This window comes from Staurois parvus, unplaced genomic scaffold (genome assembly GCF_062004578.1).
Source record: "Staurois parvus isolate SC_StPar_1 unplaced genomic scaffold, SC_StPar_1.0 ptg000218l, whole genome shotgun sequence".
Classification (NCBI taxonomy): domain Eukaryota; kingdom Metazoa; phylum Chordata; class Amphibia; order Anura; family Ranidae; genus Staurois; species Staurois parvus.
In genome coordinates this window covers 5690482-5711905 of record NW_028318014.1, presented here as the reverse complement: position 1 = coordinate 5711905, position 21424 = coordinate 5690482, and the positions used below count along the sequence as shown (strand labels likewise).

Sequence of the window (21424 nt, the reverse complement as noted above, 5' to 3'; positions counted from 1 at the left end):
TCCTGTCATAATTGGTCCTTAGTGGGTGTTACCCCTATGCTGAATTGTGCAGGGTCCAAGTCAGAAATTTAGCTTCTACTCTCAACATTGATTTGAGTGACTTGAAGTTGCCAGAGCTCTGGAACAATAATTACACGGCAATTGTCAGATTTTCTGGAGAGGTTCCCTACAGATGATATAGATGTAGGCTGCGTTAAGCATGCCCAGCACACTGAATAACTGATGCTACTCCCTTCAAAGAAAGACCCTGGAAGATAGCTCCAAAAAATGTGGAGGTAAGACAGACATTGCATCAGAAGAAAGGGGATCATTGTGAATAGTAAGAGTCTCTATGCCTCCCTCATTGTGGCAGTAAGAAAAAATGTGAATCCATCTCCCTGTGTGTAGATTACAGAACTCTGAATCAGAGGACAATACCCGATCAGTATATACTGCCCAGAACTGAAGAAGATCTGGAGGCTTTAAATGGAAATTGTTGGTTCACCGTGCTCAACTTATTTGGGGCGACTACTAAGTTCCAATGGCACTTGAAGATCAAGAAAAGACAGCCTTTATATGTCCTTTGGGTTTCTATCAATTTACTCTCATGCCACAAGACATAAGAGGTGTACCTGCAACATTCCAAAGGTTAATAGAAAGAGTTTTGGTTGATCTAGTACCCAGAAAATGTCTTGTGTACCTTGAGGACATTAATGTGTTTGGGGCTACACTAGAAGAGTATAAAGAATGACCCATGCAAGTATTTCATTGCCCAAAATAAGAGGGACTGAAATTGTCAGTAGACAAGTGCAACTTCTGCAGGTCATCAGTCACCTATATGGGTCACAATGTCTTTGCTGAAGGAGTGGCCACTGATCCAGCCAAAGCTGAGGAACTGGAGAACTGGCCTAAGCCTCAGAATAAGACATACAGTTGCTAGAAAAAGTATGTGAACCCCTTGGGATTACGTGGAGTTTTGCATGAATTGAGCATAAAATGTGCTCTGAACATCATCTAAGTCACAACAATAGAAGAACACAGTCTGCTGAACATAATACTACACAAACATTAGATGTTGCCATGGTTTCATTGCACATAACATGTAAACATTCACAGTGCAGGGAGGAAAAAGTATGTGAACCTTTGGACTTAATAACTGGTTGACCCTCCTTTGGCAGCTATAACCTCAACCAAACGTTTCCTGTAGTTGCAGATCAGACCTGCACAACGATCTGGAGTAATTTTGGACCACTCCTCTTCACAAAACTGTTTCAGTGTAGCAATATTCTTGGGATGTCTGGTGTGAATCACTCTCTTAAGGTCATGCCACAGCATTTCAATCGGGTTGAGGTCAGGACTCTGACTGGGCCACTCCAGAAGGCGTATTCTGTGCTGTTGCAGCCATTGTTTTGTTGAATTACTTGTATGATTTGGGTCATTGTCCTGTTGCATCACCCATCCTCTGCGGAGCTTCAGGTGGCAGACAGATGGTCGTACGTTTTCCTGCAAAATGTCTTGATAAACTCTGGAATTCATTTTCCCATCAATGACAACAATCCGTCTAGGCCCTGAGGCAGCAAAGCAGCCCCAAACCATGATGCTCTCTCCGCCATGTTTTACAGTGGGGATGAGGTTTTGATGTTGGTGCGCTGTGCCTTTTTTTCTCCACACATAGTGTTGTGTGTTCTTCCCAAACAACTCAATCTTGGTTTCATCTGTCCACAGTATATTTTGCCAGTAGTGCTGTGGAACATCCAGGTGCTCTTTTGCAAACTTCAAACGTGCTGCAATATTCTTTTTGGACAGCAATGGTTTCCTCCGTGGTGTCCTCCCATGTACTCCATTCTTGTTTAATGTTTTCCTTATTGTAGATGTGTCAACAAAAATGTTAGCATGTGCCAGAGATTTCTGTAGGTCTTTAGCTGACACTCTGGGATTCTTCTTTACCTCATGCAGCATTCTGCGCTGTGCTCTTGCAGTCATTTTTACAGGAAGACCACGCCTAGGGAGAGTAGCAACAGTGCTAAGCTTTCTCCATTTGTAGACAGTCTGTCTTACCGTGGACACATGAACATCAAGGCTTTTGGAGATACTTTTGTAACCCTTTCCAGCTTCATGCAAGTCAACAATTCTTGATCGTAGGTCTTCTGAGAGCTCTTTTCTGTGAGGCATGGTTCACATCAGACAGTGCTTCTTGAAACCAGTAAACCCAAAACAGGTGTGTGTTTTTTAAGGGCAGGACAGCTGTCAGCAACACATCCAATATCAACACACTGATTGGAGTCAAGGTTGGCTCACTCCTGGCTCCAATTAGCTCTGGGAAAAGTCATTAAGTTAGGGCCTCACATACTTTTTCCTCCCTGCACTGTGAATGTTTACATGGTATGTGCAATTAAACCATGGCAACATCTAATGTTTGTGTAGTATTATGTTCAGCAGACTGTGTTCTTCTATTGTTGTGACTTAGATGACGTTCGGAGCACATTTTATGCCCAATTCATGCAAAACTCCACGTAATCCCAAGGGGTTCACATACTTTTTCTTGCAACTGTAACTACCTGGTCCACGAGTTGTATTTCCTAGAACTTAAATGGGCCATCATTGATAAGTTGCATGATTATCTGTATGGAGCTATGTTTGAAGTAAGAACAGACAATAACCCTTTGGTGCATGTTCTAACCACAGCCAAACTAGATGCCACAGGACAACATTGGCTGTCTGCCTTATCCATTCACTCTGAAGTACAAACCTGAGCCAAATAACATTGGAGCTAATGCTCTATCTGGACGTCCAAGATTGGCTTCTGTTACAAAACACAGTGAATGGTCCTGGCATTGGGACTGTGTGTGCTATGGCTGCAATACGTGAAGATCAAGTGTCTTTTTCTGAAATGCAGCTAATAAACTCCATAGGTGGTAGACCAGAAGTTATGCCAAACATGTTCTCCTGCCCTGAGACATTGTGCTAGGTTGAGAACTGCTCAATATCTCCACAACAGATGATCAGGAGTTGGAAGGCCGACCCCATAATTGGTCCTCTATATAGGGCTGTAAGTGCCAAAGGTCAAGTGATGTTGAGGAAGGCTTTACATGCTAGTTGTGTTCAGTTCCTAAAATATTTGGAGAATTTTAAAATAGACAAAGGACTGCTCTGTCGTGTGGTGTATTATGATCACCCTGTGAGATGAGAACTGGTTCTCCCATATTGTTTCTGAATGGTGGTCTTCAGAATTCTGCATGATCACCATGGCCACCTGACACCTTAAGAAACTTATGGCCTAGTTCAAGATGAGAGATATCATGACTGGTCTATGTAGATGGTGCCTCAGATATTTACAGAGGAAAACCTTACCAGTTTCAAGCTGCTCCAATGGGGAACGTACAGAGTTTGGGCGATATACACGTAGTCTGTATAGATTTTTTCTGCATTGACAATGATTCAAGAGAAATTGGAAATGTATTGGTTGTAGCTGGCAACTTTACACAATATGCCCAAGCCTTTGTTACCAAAAATCAAAGGGAAGTTACAGTTGTAAGGGTGCTTTGGGAGAAGTATTTCATTCATTAAGGCCTACCCCACAGGTTACACTGAGGTCAGCAAAGCAAGGTAATTAAAGAGTTACTTTACAGCTGCTGAACAGTAACAAAAGTCAAACCACCCCTTATCACCCTGAATTTGATACTCTCCCTGAAAGATTCAAAAGGTCCCTGCTTGATACCCTACCTTCTGACAACAAGCGTATCTGGAGCCACAGGGTTGAAACAATGGTTCATGCTTATAACCACACCAGGTGTGAGAGTACAGGACTCCCTCCTGTTTCCTGATGTTTGGGAGGGAGCCTAGCTTGCCCATTGACCTCCTGCTAGGAGTCTCCACTGATGATATTAGTCATGAAAGTCATGACCCATATGTGGCTTGTCTGAAAGATACCCTTTGGTCTGCTTACTGTTTAGCTGCAAAAGATCAGCTAAAATAAATGAAGGGAATAAAAGAAGATTTTATCTCTGTGTAAGATACAGAGATCTGAAACCAGGTGACTGAGTATTGCTCTGGAACTTGGGAGCATTTGCAAAGCATAAGCTGGCTGACAGATGGAGGAAGGAGATCTTTACAGTGGTGAACAATTTGCCTGGAATCTCAGTATACAGGATAAAGGGACCAGAAGGCAGGATCAAAGAAATAATTTGCTGCCTATTCCTCAAGTCTGTGATGAAGAGGGCTCAGATGACACTCCAGAGTGTGACTCTCCCCAGCTTCAGGCAGAGCTCTCAACTGACCTTCCTGACACCCATGAGGGTGATCCATGGTGATTGGACTGCAGTTCCTGATGCCTCTAGCTCAACAGCACTCTCTCCTCCAAGACAGTCACTGAACCCTGAATCTCCAGAGTTTGTATGTCTAGTCATGGATCCAGTTCTTCTACCCAGCCAGTGCCATCCCATCCCATGACTATCCCATCCTAGTTCAGTGCCTAAAAACACATGACCACCTTAGAGGGATGTGCAAGGTGAGCAGAGAATTAGACATCCTCCATCCATTTTGATCTATGATAATTTGGTAGATCTCAAGTTTATCACTTAACCACACTTGTACCATGTTTGGGCAGGAGCAGTCTCCAATTTAGGAAACATGTTGCTGTTTTTGCTTCACCTGGTATATATAGTTACTAACGTGTTGTTTTTTCCTCAGTGAGCTATTGTAATGGGGAGAGGGTAGTGCAATTTAGTTTTCCTAAATTTATGTTTACTATGCATGCTGTGTTGCCTTTGACAGGACTGAAAGATTTCACTCGGGCAGTGTGTAGGCATCTACTCCCCTCTACTCTCTGAATTTTGTAATTGCCTATATATACAGTATATTTTGTATGCACTTCCTGCTCCTGGGTCATTGGCTTTGATACACCAAAAGGAGGAAGTGAAGAGAGATAGAAAATCTCAGCCACATGCCCTGTCCATCCTACTAAATCCTGGACCAGAAGAGACTATTATACTGTACAAGCAGTGTTAATTTCATTGAAGAAAAAATTTGAATAAAGTACGACTAAAACTAAAAGGGCATTTTAGTCAAAAGACTATGACTAAAACTAAATCAAAATTTGATGTCAACATTAACAGTGACTGCAAGGGAGGGACTAAAGTGAAGAGCAGATGATTGGCAGACTCTGCATTCCATTGCCACACCGTAGTTCCTGCCGGTGAGAAGTCCCATTACAGGCTGGTCGCACAACAGTTGGAGGATCCCCCCGTGACCGCTAATCTTGTCTCCAGGTTCCCATCACAAAGACAAACTCTGCATCATCCTCAGGGGCCCTTGCAACTGTACTTTGCCGCATCATTAATTTGGCGTATCTCTAATAATAAATATACAGTATATACCCAGGTATATGCACATAAATCCACCAGGACTCCTATTGAGCCCTTTTGCTGATAATACCTGTTAGTACATTGGATGCATGTACAGTTACTAATCTCTTCTTATGTAAAGCTTGTATCATACAGTATCTATGCTGGTGTGCATCTATATACTTATAGTTAATGTTATATTCTGGATGTAGTGGTTCTAGTGCTTCCATTTACATTGTTTATATTACTTAATAATCCTCCTGGAATGGATCCCCCTCTGTTCACAGTCCTCATCCTGGGTGAAGGCACTACCTACTTTATAATCAAACCCACTCTTTACCTTGGTGAAGGTTCTGGTTCTTCTACTTACCTACAGGTTTAGCACAATATCCGGTTTGGGGGGGCACTTCTCATACTCCCCCTCCTGAACAGAGGGCTACTCATCTACTTTAGTTTCTTACTATGTTTTTTTGCCTCCTGGTAACATCCTCCCTGTGAACTCCCAAGCTCTGCTTTTCCCCCACAATTCCATTCAGGAGAAGCAGTGCAAACTAGGTGAGATCATATGCACCACTCTATGCACATTACAAATTCTATAGTCCATGGTACCAAGTCCATCTCTGGAGTGAGCAAGGGAGGGTGGCTACGTTCCTACATACAGCAGGACGATGGAGACTGATGTAGCCAACCTCTAACAAGAAGTCAGGTCACAGCAACAAATAAAAGGATTTTGGAGATTTGTTGGAGGTGGAGAGCAATAGAAAGTACTTTTTTGAGTTACAAATGCATACCAGAGTTTAGTGTCACTAAAACTGACTATATATACTGTATATATAAATACATTTGTCTATTAAATCCTAGACAGTTTAAATGGTACTTTTCTTAAAGTAGAGTTCCACCCAAAAGTGGAAGCTCCAGTTGTTTGCCTCCTCCCCCCCTCCACTGCCATATTTGGCACCTTTTGGGGGGGAGCGGGTACCTGGCTTTGACAGGTACCCGCTCCCACTTCCGGCTCACTTCACTGCAGCGAAGTGAGCTGGAAGTTCGGCCCCCTCCTCCCTCCCACAGTCTCCTGGGAATCTTCACAGGTCCCAGAAGACTGCCGGACCAATTAGGATATACAGCGCGACTCGCTCATGCGCAGTGGGCAATGGCTGTGAAGCTGCAAGCTGTCACAGCCTGGTGCCCACAGTTGAGATGCCCACACCATTGGAGAGAAGAAAGAGAGAAGGGACATCGCAGGTGAGCACATCGCTGTACCCTGGGACAGGTAAGTGAGTGTTTATTAAAAGTCAGCAACTACAGTTTTTGTAGCTGCTGAATTTTAATAAACACAAAAATGTCTGGAACTCTGCTTTAATAACATCTTGTATGGATTTAAATGTACAGTTATACTGTAAATGTAGCTCGTACCCTTCTTACTGACTCATTCACAACTAGACAGAAGCTTCCTACTGAAAGAAGGAACAGATGCCTGCAGCTGGTACCATAGCTGATTGCAAACAGCTTCAGGGGAAAGACTATACAAAGCAATGACAGGCTGATAGGAGCTGTTGCTATCTGCTCCTGTTCATATCACATGTATCGAATGGTTACTAGAGTCTGGGGAGAGAGGATGGGCTCTGGCCACAGATAGATTGCATCCAGGACCCATCATTTGTCCCTAACTGCTTGATGTGTGGATACATGTGAATGGTCACAGCTCCCGTCATTGCTTTGAACAGCCTTCCCATACACCTGTGATTTCAGTCCCAGTAATCTGCTGTCCATCCCTAGTCTCAGGTTTGTACATTCAATCTTTGTGGTCATTTTATTAGGAAAGGAAATTGATGTAGAAACTGATATTCTAACTGCATAAAACGTTTGTTTTTACTTCAGGTGTGATGCCAGCATAGCAAGGTTATCCGGGGATCTATTAGCAACAAAGCAGGAATTGCAGGCCCGGGAGAAGGAGAGTCGCAGTAGCAGTGCAGTTGTGCAGGCACATGTGAAAGAGCTGGACCTGAAGGTTAGGATGCATTATTCTCTCCACAGGAAAGAGAACTGAGCTTTGTCCTCTTATGATGACACACAAATAGCATAACTGTTGATACATCAGGTCTTGTGATTGCTATGGGATCCAGAAGCACCAGGGCCCATCGAAGGCTGGCCATATAGCTTTTTCCTATGTATCTACACCAGTAGCCATTACTCTTTTATTAATGTTTCTCCATCACCATACAAAATTTTGACCATTTTTATGTGCCAGCAGACTATCAGTGAGTATTTTAGATCCTCATGGGTCATGCAGGAGGAGCTATCTGTAGTCATTTGAAGGGTCAGTCCACCCAAAAGTGGTTCAACTGAACCTGTATGGACTGAAATGTGACCGCTTTCTGAAAATCCTAATTGCATGGATGTCATGCTAATTCATTGGTTGAGCAGAAATAAATATGCAGATAAAGAGTTCACTTTGCATGCAGGTGCAGTCTGCTGTCTCCACTCAACCGGAACGATACCACAGCCTGGAGAGGAAGTCAGGAGAAAAATGCTTTCTCTATGGTTTCCTATTTTTGTCTACGCTGCATTCATGTAATCCTTGGTGGCCATCTTGGGTCAGCAGAGTCTTTATAAGTCCCTGCACTCGGGTTTTGGAGTGCATTTTGAAAAGTTGTTAGAGTAGGAAAAGAGCACCCGACTGTCAGGGAAGGTGATAGCGGCAGGAAAAGGTTCCAGTCAAGTAGGGACAGGTTAGGAAACCGCAAACCTGGACTGTAGCCTCCCTGTTGTCGGGCCACATTCCACCTTCTGAAGACAGATGATGTCCGTGCATCTTTATCCACTGCCTCAATGTCAAGAAACTGTGAGTGTTACCCTAAGTGGTGGTCTCCCACTGGGGTTGATTGTAGTTGGCATTCTTTGTAATACAAGGTTTGAGTTTTCTGCAACTGTACTCTATGTCTTTACTGCTGCCGCACCACACTGCACCTCCCCACAACTTCACTGGTTGCATGCTTGTTTCAGGTCAACTTGTGCGAACTTAGGAGCTCAAAACACCATTAGGGCTCATTGACACCTGGATTGTTCTGTCAAAAGCAGTCTGTGGCTGACAGGCACCCCTTTTCTCATTACTATAGCCCGAACACTATTGTATCTTTAAAGGAAACCTGAAATAAATTATTAAGATCCACCATTTTTTCTGAATACAGGTTTCCTTTAAAATCTGTCACCTAATGCCCTTACATTGAAGAGACACATAGACAAAAATTAATTTAAGACATCTGAACTTGAAGGGGTTAATGATGTGCTGGCATGTACATTAGCACAGCTATACAGACCCCGAACGATTGTTCAGCCAGCCAGTTCGGTGTCTCAGTCAGGGGCGGACTGACAACTCATGGGTCCCCCGGGCAATAGGGGATCATGGGGACCGTGTGTCCTTGCCCAAACTCAAAAAAACCTATGAAAAAGGTACCAGGGGCATCTCATGGGGCCCCCTACTGACCCCGGGCCCTCGGGCAGTGCCCGAGTTTCCAAATGGTCAGTCCGCCCCTGGTTCCATTAGATTAGCCTTTCAGCGGCTATGCTCCAGGAATGGGGAATATAGATGAGGATTGTACTATGCTGTATTATCAGGCTCTCCCAGCATATGCTGCCTGTTGTGACACTTCCCACAGACAGTGAGGGGGCTGAACTTGGCATCATCTCTCCAAATGAGGAATGTCTTAAAGCACCAATATTTCTTCTACGATTAGCAGATTTATCTATTACATAGTAGAACTTATGTGAGTCACTCTCAAGGTGATTAGCGTATCATTCACCTCGGTCTGAATGATTTGCTTGTGGTATCTGACTGTGTGCAGGCTGTAATACATCACTTGACTTTAGTCATGCAGTAGCTAAGATTAGACAAGGTGAAAGAATATTTCTTATAAATGGGTTAAAGTCTGTTATTTCATTATTCTGTTTTTTCCTGTTATAGCAAATTTACCACTGTTAAAGTGGTATAAATCCAAAAGGCAAATATTAATTATATTGCAGCTTACCAATTCTTAGATGGGATGGCTGCATTCATTTTCTTTTTATAGTCTTTCTTTCCCTTATTTCACCTCTGGCCAATAAGTCTTTTCAAAAGAACAAGCACTCTTGCAGATGCAGCAGTTAGTGGGTTGAAACAAAGCATTCACTGCTGACAGGGGTGCTTACAATGATCAGCTTTTATTTATTTAGGTAAAAACTCTATCCCAAAAGGAAAAACAAGTCTGTTGCTGTAGCTGCTTATAAAGTGTTAACAGGAGTACAGCTTCAATTAGCAACAGAGCCGGATTTACATCTCAGGAACCTATAGGCAGAGAAGTTTGAAGCCCCCTCTGCCCAAAAAAACCCAGCACTAATCAACAATCTCAACCCTAAGCATACATTCCTTCTACAAGTTAAAATTCTCCCCATAAAATGTAAAAATTTCCCATGCTCACAGTCCAAATTCCCCTCCCAGCACATATCTTTGCCCTCCAAACCCACTTTCCACGTCAAATCCCCCCTAATTCCCCACAAATCACCCCTTCTAGCACACATCTAATTTTCTTGCAAATCCCCACTCCTGGCCTAAATTCTCCCCCCAAATACCCCATCCTAGCCTAAACCCTCCCTCCAAATCACCCCTCCTAACCAGGGGCAGACTGACAACTCATGGGGCCCCCAGGCAATAGGGGATCATGGGGCCCCTGTGTCCTTGCCCACACTCAAACCACACCAAAAAAGCCTAAGAAAGGTACCAGGGGCATCTCATGGGGCCCCCTTCTGACCCCGGGCCCTCGGTCAGTCGGCCCCTGCTCCTAGCACACATCCTCTTTCTTTCCAAATCCCCACTCCTAGCTTAAATCCTCCCCCATATCCCCATTCCTAGCAAAGACCCTTCCCCCAATCCCCACTCCTAGTACACATCCTCTCCCCCAAATTCCCCCCCCCTAGCACGAATCCCCTCAAATCTGTTCTTTTAGCACTACCCCCTCCAAATTACCCTTCCCACCACAAAGCCCTGCCCCCCTCCCAATTCACCGCCCTAGCACAAATCTTCCTCAATTCTGCCCCCCCTAAATCTGCTAGTATATCTAACACTTCTCTCCCCCAGACTAACACTGTTGCTGTTCAGTGATCATTGTGCTTCAGTGCTTATGATCATTCAATGGAGGCACTCTAATACAGGAGGTGTGTTACTGGCCAGATCACCAGGTGAAAATAGAGGGAAAATCCTAAGAAAACTAATGCAGCCACCACATCTAATGATTGGTACGCTGCAATAAGTTACACTTTTGGTTTTGGGATTAATACCACTTTAAACAGTTATACAATAAAATCAATAATGAACCCGAAAATAAAATATTATATATTGCACCTTACTAATTCTTACTGGCTGCAAAAAATTTTTTTAGTTTTTTTTTTCCTTTATTTTCATCTGTTGATTCTGCCAGTAACACACTTCCTGTCTTAGGGTGGCTCCACTTTATGGCGGAGCAAAGGAGCCACTGATCAGCAAGATACCAACTGGCGTTGTCCTTGGTTGTTGTCCATGGTTAGTACCTTAGTACCCACGACTAGGAAAACTAGGCTTGGAACCAGGGGCGGACTGACAACTCATGGGGCCCCCGGGCAATAGGGGATCATGGGGCCCCTGTGTCCTTGCTCAAACTCAAAAAAGCCTATAAAAAAGGTACCAGGGGCCCCCTACTGACCCCGGGCCCTCAGGCACTGCCCGAGTTTCCAAATGGTCAGTCCGCCCCTGCTTGGAAAACTGAAACAGTTACTGGGCCCAAAATGATAAATCTAAGGAGAGCCAAAAGCATCCTGATATTGACAGTGTTCCCGTGTTAACATCTGTTGCAGTCATCAAGCTGTTTGTGAACGCCTAACATGTTCCAGCAGCTGCCGCCTCTCCCACCCTGTGACAATGGGCAGGGATTTTCCCCCTGCATCAGATGTCACAATTTGAAAATAATGCGGCCGTGCTGGGTTCCTCCCACATGGCCACATCATTCATTCACGGTGTCATGTGAATGAATGCCTACAAGTACCATCAGCCACCACGACTGACGGCTTGTAGTTCTCAATGAACTGGGAAGGTGCTGGTGAGTGCTCTCATAGTCCACTTATCTTCCTACTCTCAGGTAACTACCTGCCTGTATGAGGTACAGGCAGACAGCTATGCACAGAGCCTGCAGGAGCCTCTGCTGATTGCACTTGGTCATGGCAACGTACCCAGGGCTTGGGAAAACTGGGCTTTGGACAATGGCATAGTTACCAGGTCTGGCATGATAAATCTAAGGGTAGCCAAAGACATCCAAATATTGTATTTACAAGCTCTCAAAGTTATCATCTATCTTTTATTATTTATCACATTGATTCTGAACTCTTAATGGGCATCAAAGAGTACAGCAGTCAGTTAAAGGCGCTTTTTATAGCCTCCAAATATCACTATCACCAATCCGCTGGGATAGCAGAGGATTCCATTTTGCTATATACATTACCACACAAATGGGCAAAATATGTGGATAGTCCTCCAAATGATTAATTTCAGGTTTTCCAGTAAAAGGTACTGTTAAAATGATATTAAAACCTAATTTTTTAAACACTTTTTGCAGCTGATTTAACCACCTATTCAGCTCATTTAAATTCATGCTTACAGTGGGGAAAATAATTATTTGATCCACTGCAGATTTTGTATGTTTGCTCACTCACAAAGAAATGAAGGGTCTATAATTTTTATCATAAGTGTATTTTAAATGATAAAGACAGAATATCAACAAAAAATCCAGAAAAAACACAAGATAAAAATGCTATAAATTGACTTGCAGTTCAGTGAGTAAAATAAGTATTTGATCCCCTACCAACCAACAATAATTCTGGCTCCCACAGATTGGCTATATATTTATGTGGTACACAGATTAGACCTATCAATTTAAGAAGGTACTCCTAAAGACAACTCGTTATGTGTATAAAAGATACCTGTCCACAGAATCTCTTCAAACTTCACCACATGGGCAAGACCAAAGAGCTGTCAAAGGACATCAGGGACAAGATTGTAGACCTGCACAAGCCTGGAATAGGTTACAAGACCATCAGCAAGAAGCTTGATGAGAAAAGATGCAAGATTTAATCTCATGGGGTAAGGATGATCATGAGAAAAGTGAGGGGTCACCCCAGAACTACATGGGAGGGGCTTGTGAATGATCTCAAGGCAGTTGGGACCACAGTCACCAAACAAGCCATTGGTAACACAATACGCTGTCATGGATTTCAATCCTGCAGCGCCCACAAGGTCCCTCTCCTCAAGAAGGCACGTACAGGCCCATCTGAAACTTGCCAATGAACTTCTAAATGATTCAAAGAAAGATTGGGAAAAAGTCTGTGGTCAGATGAGACCAAAATCGAGCTCTTTGGCATTAATTCGACTTGCAGTGCTTGGAGGAAGAAAGATGCTGACTATGACCCTAAGAACACCTTCCCTACAGTCAAGCACGGAGGTGGAAACATTATGCTTTGGGGCTGTTTCCCTGCTAAAGGTGCAGGTCACTTTGCTGCATTGAGGGACCATTGGACGGGGCCATGTATTGCAAAATCTTGGATGACATCCTTCCCCCCTCAGCCAGAACACTGAGGATAAGTCATAGATGGGTCTTCCAGCATGACAATGACCCAAAACATAGCACCAGGGCAACAAAGGAGTGGCTGAAGAAGAAGCATATTAAGGTCATGCAGTCTCCACCCCTTAATCCTATAGAAAATTTATGAAGGGAGCTGAAACTTTGAGTTGCCAAGCGACAGCCAAGAAACCTTATGAATTTAGAGAAGAACTGTAAAAAAGAGTGGACCAAAATCACTCCTAAGATGTGTGCCAACCTGGTAATCAACTACAAGGAAAGTATTACCTCTGTGCTTGCCAACAACGATTTCTCCACCAAGTACTAAGTCATGTTTTTCTTGGGGATCAAATACTTATTTTACTCACTGAACTGCAACTCAATTTAAAACATTTGTATTATGTGTTTTATCTGGATGTTTGGTTGATAGTCTGTCTCTATCGTTTAAAATACACCTATGATAAAAAATTATAGACCCTTCATTTCTTTGTAAGTGGGCAAACTCTGCAGGGGATCAAATAATTATTTTCCCCACTGTATATTCCTGTTTAGGCTGGTGCCCTGCCTACGCTGTGTACATCAATAGAAACACACAGCCCCATAGCCTAGGACTGCTTCTCCCTCCTTCTCACCCTCCTCCAATAGTTTAAGGAAGGCTCTTTTCTCTTCCAGTATGACTTTCCCTTTAAATACTTGGTTAATACATTTTTGAGCACCTTTGGGATGAATTAGAAATGCAGACTGCAAGCAAGGTCTTCTGGTTAGGTATCCAAAAACTTTTACCCATTTGTGTATTAGCATGTTTGTGACCACACTACAGCAGGCTACTCACCAACCAATATTTGTTAAAAAAGAAATGATTTTTCATCAAGTTAAAATAGGATTTTCTATGCCCATTTCATGTAATTACCAATCTTGCTAGAAAAGGCTATCCTCTTTAATAAACGGTCACTTATCCTCCTGTGTTCCAAGGGTGTACTAACAGGTACTTCCCTCAGCTGTCAGCCTCCATTGGTGACATGTCTCATAGTGGGTCTGCTTTCTGGGAGATCTGGGGTAAATTCTCTTGTTGCCTTTATCTAGAAAAACTTTCTATCTGAGATTTAGCTAATTATATTGAAACACTAAATGTTGAACATATTGCATGAGATCCAATCTGTCAATCATAAAGAAACATCTTGATAGGCTTTCGTTGTATTATTGATGAAAAAATGTTGTTTTGATTTTTTTTTCTTGATACTGTTATTGAGAAGCTAAACTCAATATAGATATAATCTTCATAGTTTTAAGAGCTCTAATTCCAAAAAACAGAGAGCACGTCTGAACAAAAAATATATGATCAATTTAATCATTACATAAAATCACAATGTAAACCTTCTAATGAATGATATAATAACAGATGGCTTATACAAGGCAGATGTCGCATATATATTATAGATCGTGCTTGTAGTAAATGTGTCATTGAATTAAGAGCTTTTTTATTGAACTCTTATAGAAAATTCATGGAATTAAGGGCGAGCTGATTTTATTAAGCTGTATGTGTCAGGAACCAATAGGGGCTATAAATGAAGACATTCTTGGGAATGGACATCTGCACATTTTCAAACACCTAAACTGTATAATTGCTGCCAAGGCGAAAAAGCTAACAGGATGGAAATATGTCAAAATCCCATCACGCTGTCAGCCAGAATGTGTCAAACAAACTAGATCTGTTACACTCAGAGCTTTACTAGACAGAATGGCAACCACAGAAGGGGGAGTATAAAATCACTCGCTTTCACTTCCATCTACTCCAGACATGCAACACAATTACAGGAGAAAACATATTCTCAGCACTATCTGCAACACAATTATCACATAGCTCCAGAGCAATCAATGTCCAGCCAGGTGAAAGGTAATTTTCAGGTAAGGGTCTGCCTGCCTTGGGAAAAGTTGATCCTGGAATGGGATAAGGGGAGAATAGTGCAGATGTGGGTTGGTTTACTGTTAAGTATTAGTTTAAGGGTTCAGTTAAATTATTGTTTTAGTCAAGGATGAAGGGGCTTGTGTTTAGGTTTAGCTTGAGGGCCGGTTCACACCATGCCTGCAGAGGAACGCACTTCAGACCTCATGCAAATAGCACTTTGTTTAAAATGCAGGTGTCGATAGAAAGCTAATGACACCCCAAACCCAGTGCGTTTGCCCGCACCAGATCACATTGTTCTTTTGTATCATGCGATACAGTTGTAGTGTGTTTCAAAACGTACTGCATTCACTACGTTTGGTGCAGTGCAGGGTAATTTCAGCCCATTCAAAATGTTGTGTCGTTTGGCAAACTCTAATCTAGCCTTCCTGTTTTTGAGGCTCACCAATGGTTTCCATCTTGTGGTGAACCCTCTGTATTCACTCTGGTGAAGTCTTCTCTTGATTGTTGACTTTGACACACATACACCTACCTCCTGGAGAGTGTTCTTGATCTGGCCAACTGTTGTGAAGGGTGTTTTCTTCACCAGGGAAAGAATTCTTCGGTCATCCACCACAGTTGTTTTCCGTGGTCTTCCGGGTCTTTTGGTGTTGCTGAGCTCACCGGTGATTTCCTTCTTTTTAAGAATGTTCCAAACAGTTGTTTTGGCCACGCCTAATGTTTTTGCTATCTCTCTAATGGGTTTGTTTTGTTTTTTCAGCCTAATGATGGCTTGCTTCACTGATAGTGACAGCTCTTTGGATCTCATCTGAGAGTTGACAGCAACAGATTCCAAATGCAAATAGCACACTTGAAATGAACTCTGGACCTTTTATCTGCTCATTGTAATTGGGATAATGAGGGAATAACACACACCTGGCCATGGAACAGCTATGAAGCCAATTGTCCCATTACTTTTGGTCCCTTAACAAGTGGGAGGCACATATGCAGACTGTTGTAATTCCTACACCGTTCACCTGATTTGGATGTAAATACCCTCAAATTAAAGCTGACAGTCTGCAGTTAAAGCACATCTTGTTTGTTTCATTTCAAATCCATTGTGGTGGTGTATAGAGCCAAAAATGTTAGAATTGTGTAGATGTCCCAATATTTATGGACCTGACTGTATTAAGCACTGTATAAAGCACAACGCCACTGGACTCTAGGGCAGTGGAGATGTGTTTTCTGGAGTGATGTATCACGCTTCTCTGTGTGGCAATCCGATGAACATGTCTGGGTTTGGCAGTTGCCAGGAGAACAATACTTGCCTGATTGCTTTGTGCCAAGTGTAAAGTTTGGTGGAGGGGGGATTATGGTGTGGGGTTGCTTTTCAGGGGTTGGGCTTGGCCCCTTAGTTCCAGTAAAGGGAACTCTTAAGGCGTCAGCATACCAAGGTATTTTGGACAATTTCATGCTCCCAACTTTGTGGGAACAGTTTGGGGATGGCCCCATCCTGTTCCAACATGACTGCGCACCAGTGCACAAAGCAAGGTCCATAAAGGCATGGATTAGCATGTTTGGGGTGGAGAAACTTGACTGGTTTGCACAGAGTTCTGACCTCAACCTGATAGAACACCTTTGGGATGAATTAGTGGACACTGTGAGCCAGGCCTTCTCGTCCAGCATCAGTGCCTAACCTCACAAATGCACTTCTGGAAGAATGGTCAAACATTCCCATAGACACACTCCTAAACCTTGTGGACAGCCTTCCCAGAAGAGTTGAAGCTGTTATAGCAGCAAAGGGTGGGCCAACTAAATATTGAACCCTACGGACTAAGACTTGTGAGTCCATGAAAGTTCATGTGCATGTAAAGGCAGGCAATATAGTGTATTTCATGTTCTTTTTACTCCCCAACTGCTCTGCTCTGCAAAACTTCTGAAAGATTCTCATTTGACTGCCACTGGATCCTACACTTACAAATGACTGCTTAAATAGTAAGCGCCTTTTAGAGCGTAAGGTTGCACATCTACTATGTTTTTGGATTCTGTTAAAATGTATGTTTTAATCCAGTTTAATATATGAGGTGTGAACTAAATTCCCGGAATGGATTAGTAATAACCCTATCAAAGATTTGACATTCTTTGTGATCTTCTGTCAAGATTCAAGGTACCATCTTTGCGGAAATCTTTCTCATTCCAAAATCCTCTTTAAGAATCTGCCATACTGTTTCCCAGTTCATGCTCAATTCTTCTGCCATCATTTGCACACTCAATCTTTGATCTGAACATATAAGGGTTCTCACGCTGTCAACAATTGCATCTATCCTTTGCATTTTTGGCTGCCCACTTCTTGCGTCATTGTGAACATCTTCCCACCGCTCCTTATACCGCCTATTCCATTCAATAACTCTTGATTTCTTCATGGAATGTTCACCATAAGCCTGTTGTAACAGAACTAAAGTTTCACTTGCACTTTTGCCGATTTTCACACAAAATGGTGTTTGATGTTAATCTGCTACTCCAGATTCCTGTAACTCATTTTCTGCAAACAGAACAACGGACACACGTTATGTCTTCTACCAGATGACTCAGTAAAGACTGAGTCATCTGGTCTGTGACCCAGGCAAGTGCAAGTTAGAACATGTCAATACCCGCTTTAGTACAATTGGCTATGTGACTCACCACCATTGTGCTACTCAGCGGGCATTCCAGAAGTTAAACTGTCACACCTTGTGTAGGCTGTAATGGAATTATAGTGCACATTAGCACTTTCGGACAGTATCTTTAGCAACTTAGCCTAGGTACATCTATTCAGTAGCAGTGCCACCAGAAATGACCTGGCAATGTTCATAACATGAGTTTACTTCAGGCCCTGTGGCTTCAGCAGTAGTGTTTTTTTTTAATTGATCAAATAAACTAAAAAAAGAGAAATTCTTTAAGATCAGACTGCAAAAATGAACCCGACTAGATGCACATGTAGCTAGGTTTAGTAGATTGGAATCTAAAAAAGCATCACTGATGCACACAAGTCATGTTATGTGCTGTCCTGCAGTTGGCCAGAAGGCTGACATTTTCTCTCATGAATATTTGTTTAGGTCTTTCTAGCAGCGAATTATACAAATAAGCTGGTGCCCACATTCCTTACCTGATAGCCTGACATAATTGTCAGGCTCAGTGTTACCATAATGTGTCATTCCCCAGAGGCCATTAGGAGGATAATTGAATTTCCTAAAATACAGTGATTATCAAACATTAAGAGAATGCCAAAAATACATCCTTACTGTTAATCCTTAGATGAACAAGCTTCACACTTTAAAACTGAATCATGGCATGAGCCAAATGTTTGCTCCTTTGAGCTCGGAGGATGAGTAGTTATAGAGTGCTTTATTAAAGCAGAATTTAACTGGATCTGAGCACCACCAGCTGGAAATGCTATTTAACTCATTTTTAGCATTCAAAGCAAACTCACCCATCCATTTATGTCTCCATGCTTTATTTTGTTGTTTGTTGAGAAATCACTTTGTAACACACCCAGTTCTATCAGTGGCCATCTTTAGTAAGGGCAGATAATGCATTTTCATTTACTTCCTGGAATCCATCTACCCCTTGTTTGGCCTTGCAGACAGTAGGGTGTGCTTACCTGAGAAAGTCCCTCCTCCCAACTCCAGAAAAAAAAAGAATGAAGACTCATGGGATGTATGACATCATTTTGGCAGAAGCCGGGAAGCAACTGAAGTTTTAAGTTTAAAAAAAGTAAATACAATATACACCTTCCTATCTATTTACTAATGCTAGCAGCATAAAGATTAAAAATAGTTAATGTTGATTGAGAGTTTAGTTCTGCTTTAACAAGGCAAGTTCATTCATAAATGAATATATCAGAAGAAGAACGAAAACAAACTTGCACAGAGTATATAGCAGGGGTATTTAATTCAAATTCATGGAGGCATCAGTAACATTTTCTTCCAGCAGAGGTCTGAGTCGCATTTTTGTGTGATGACGCAGATCCTTTACATCACAGCCAGGCTTGGACTGACCATTTAGAAACTCAGGCACTGCCTGAGGTCCCGGGGTCAGTAGGGGGCCCCATGAGATGCCCCTGGTACCTTTTTCATAGGCTTTTTGAGTTTGGGCAAGGACACAGGGGCGGCCCCATGATCCCCTGTTGCCCGGGGGCCCCATGAGTTGTCAGTCCACCCCTGATCACAGCTCTTTTCTCCTATGTCCCAATCCCGTTCTTACATCAATGTCCTCAGTCTCGCACACATTACAGTTCCCCACTTCCCATCACAGTATTCCCTTCAGAGTAGTGTTCTCAGGCCCCCTGTCACATCACCCCCACCCCCTTCAAAATAGTGTCCTCAACCCCTTTAAAATCCTCACCCCCAATCATCAGTATTGTCCTCTGTCCCGTTCACATGAACACCCCCCCACAGCACTGCCCCTCTTTACATTACTCCCTACAGCACTGCCGCCATTTACATCACTCCCCTACATTCCCTTCTCACATCACGACCCCTCCATAGTAGTATGCTCTGTCCACTTCACTTAATCCCCCCACAGCACTGCCCCCCTTCACATCCCCCCCAGCACTGCCCCCTTCAAATCACCCCCCACAGCACTGCACCCCTCTCACATCACTACCCTTCCAGAGTAATGCATTCTGCCCTCCTCACATCACCCCCCACAACACTGCCCCCCTTCACATCACCCCCCTCCCACAGCAGTGCCCCCCTTCACATCCTCTCACAAAACTGCCCCCTTTAGATCAACACCCCCCACAGCACTCCCCCCAACAGTAGTGTGCTCTTGACATCCACTCCGTGCACATCACACCCCCTCACACACACAGCACTGCCCCCTTTCACATCACCCCCCTCCCCTCTCCCACAGTAGTTTCCTCTGCCCTCCTTCACTCTCCTACCTTATGCAGAGTGGAGAGTGTTAGGCAGGACAATTCTGGACTGAGTGCGGGAGGCAAAGCACAGCATTGGATGAAGGACAGGAGTGGAAGCAGGCGCTGCTGGGCTTAACTTTTCATATTAACCAGCAAGTGATTGGTTGCTAGGACCACTGTGTGTTCTAGCAACCAATCACCTGCTGGTAAACTTGAAAGGTTAATTCCGGGAGTTCCTGCTCCAGCCCTCTGTTCACTGCTGAACAGTCCTGCCTCCTACTCTCTCCACTCCCCCAATAACAATGGTGGAAACTGGGGGAAAGAAGTGGCTGCTAAATGGCATGACCGTGGTGGTCCAAATGGGACAGTGGCTAGGTCCTGATCCAGCAGCCCTAAAGAGCCCAAGATGGGGAGTGACGTCACCAGTACCAGTCGCATTCATCAGCCTTGCTGACCTGATGGGAGTGCCACCGAGAGACCAGAGAGTTGCCAGCTTCTTCTTTCTGCCATGTGGATTTCAGCAGCATCAGAACCATACCGAAGGGAGCCTCTTCACTGCCAAATGCCTATTGCCATCCTGGAGAGTTGGCAAGCGGGCTTCTGGCCCGCTTTGCACTGTCAGCAGTAGAAACGTTACTAAGAGCAGGGCCTATATAATATTCTTTCAGCATCCATCCATTCTGCATTCTATTACGTTCATTGTCTTAGCCACACTATTACTGCTTGTGAACTGAGGCTGTCGTGCATCAACACCACCTCTGGTCCTATTTGCTTGCCTACCACAGATTACATTGCACTCTTGCCACTTAACTGCATGCAGATCTAAGGGCTACCCAGAGTGCGCCAGTGCTCATCTAAAGGGCCCCAATGTTAGCTGGCAGAAGACTAACCTTAGAAACTGCCCCTACCATTCATTTTACAAGTTTCCCTCATTTGCCTGTTATTGCATCCTGGGGTGGCCTTGCTACTGTTTATGCTGACTGGATGTCTTATGCAGTTGGGACTGGGTTATCACTATCATTACTTTGCTTGTACTTACTCTTTTTAACTGCTTAACTGGTTTTCAAGATAACCCTAGCACTGGGTAACAGGAATCATTTGCTGTGTTTCATTGTGTTTCCTTGTATTCTTTCAACCTTGTGTGTCAGAGGAGATGGAGGATCTTGAGGAGGTTGAGGCTAAGAACTGTGACCCATCTTAACCAGCAGCTCCTTCGAGGGGAGCCCTACAAGAATTTCTTAACTACTCAGTACGGTGTTGTAGAGGTGCAGAATGGAAACATTTGTTTAGTTTTGTTTTGGATAAATTTGTTATGTTACTAATTTTGTTTTATGGATTAGTTTCAGAATTTTTTTAGTTAAGTTTCGTTTATTCATTTTCTAACGAATTCCTATTTTTAAGAACGATTTGAATTTGAATAAGGTGAAAATGTATCGATCAATCCAAATTTTGTGTGAAGAATAGCTGGTTGTTGAGGAGCGGGCCAGCAAGCTGTCTGCCACGTCCTTATGGGTTTCTCCACTGACAGCTGAATGTAAACAAAAGAATGTCGGCAATAAACAATAAAAAAAAAAAACTGTGTGGGCAGGGGCGAATTGACAACTCATGGGGCCCCCAGGCAATAGGGGATCATGGGGTCCCTGTGTCCTTGCCCACACTCAAAGTACACCTAAAAAAGCCTATAAAACATAACAGTGGCATTTCATGG

At 43.3% G+C, this 21424-nt stretch overlaps 1 protein-coding gene across 1 annotated transcript in view; it reads left to right on the top strand.

Annotated features, from left to right (window-relative positions):
* FAM81B (family with sequence similarity 81 member B) overlaps positions 1-21424 on the top strand; it is a 90922-nt gene that overhangs the window by 29154 nt on the left and 40344 nt on the right. The window contains exon 5 of the mRNA XM_089679151.1: positions 7200-7329. Within this exon, the coding sequence (XP_089535277.1) occupies positions 7200-7329 (130 nt within the window). The remainder of the gene's footprint in view (positions 1-7199; positions 7330-21424) is intronic.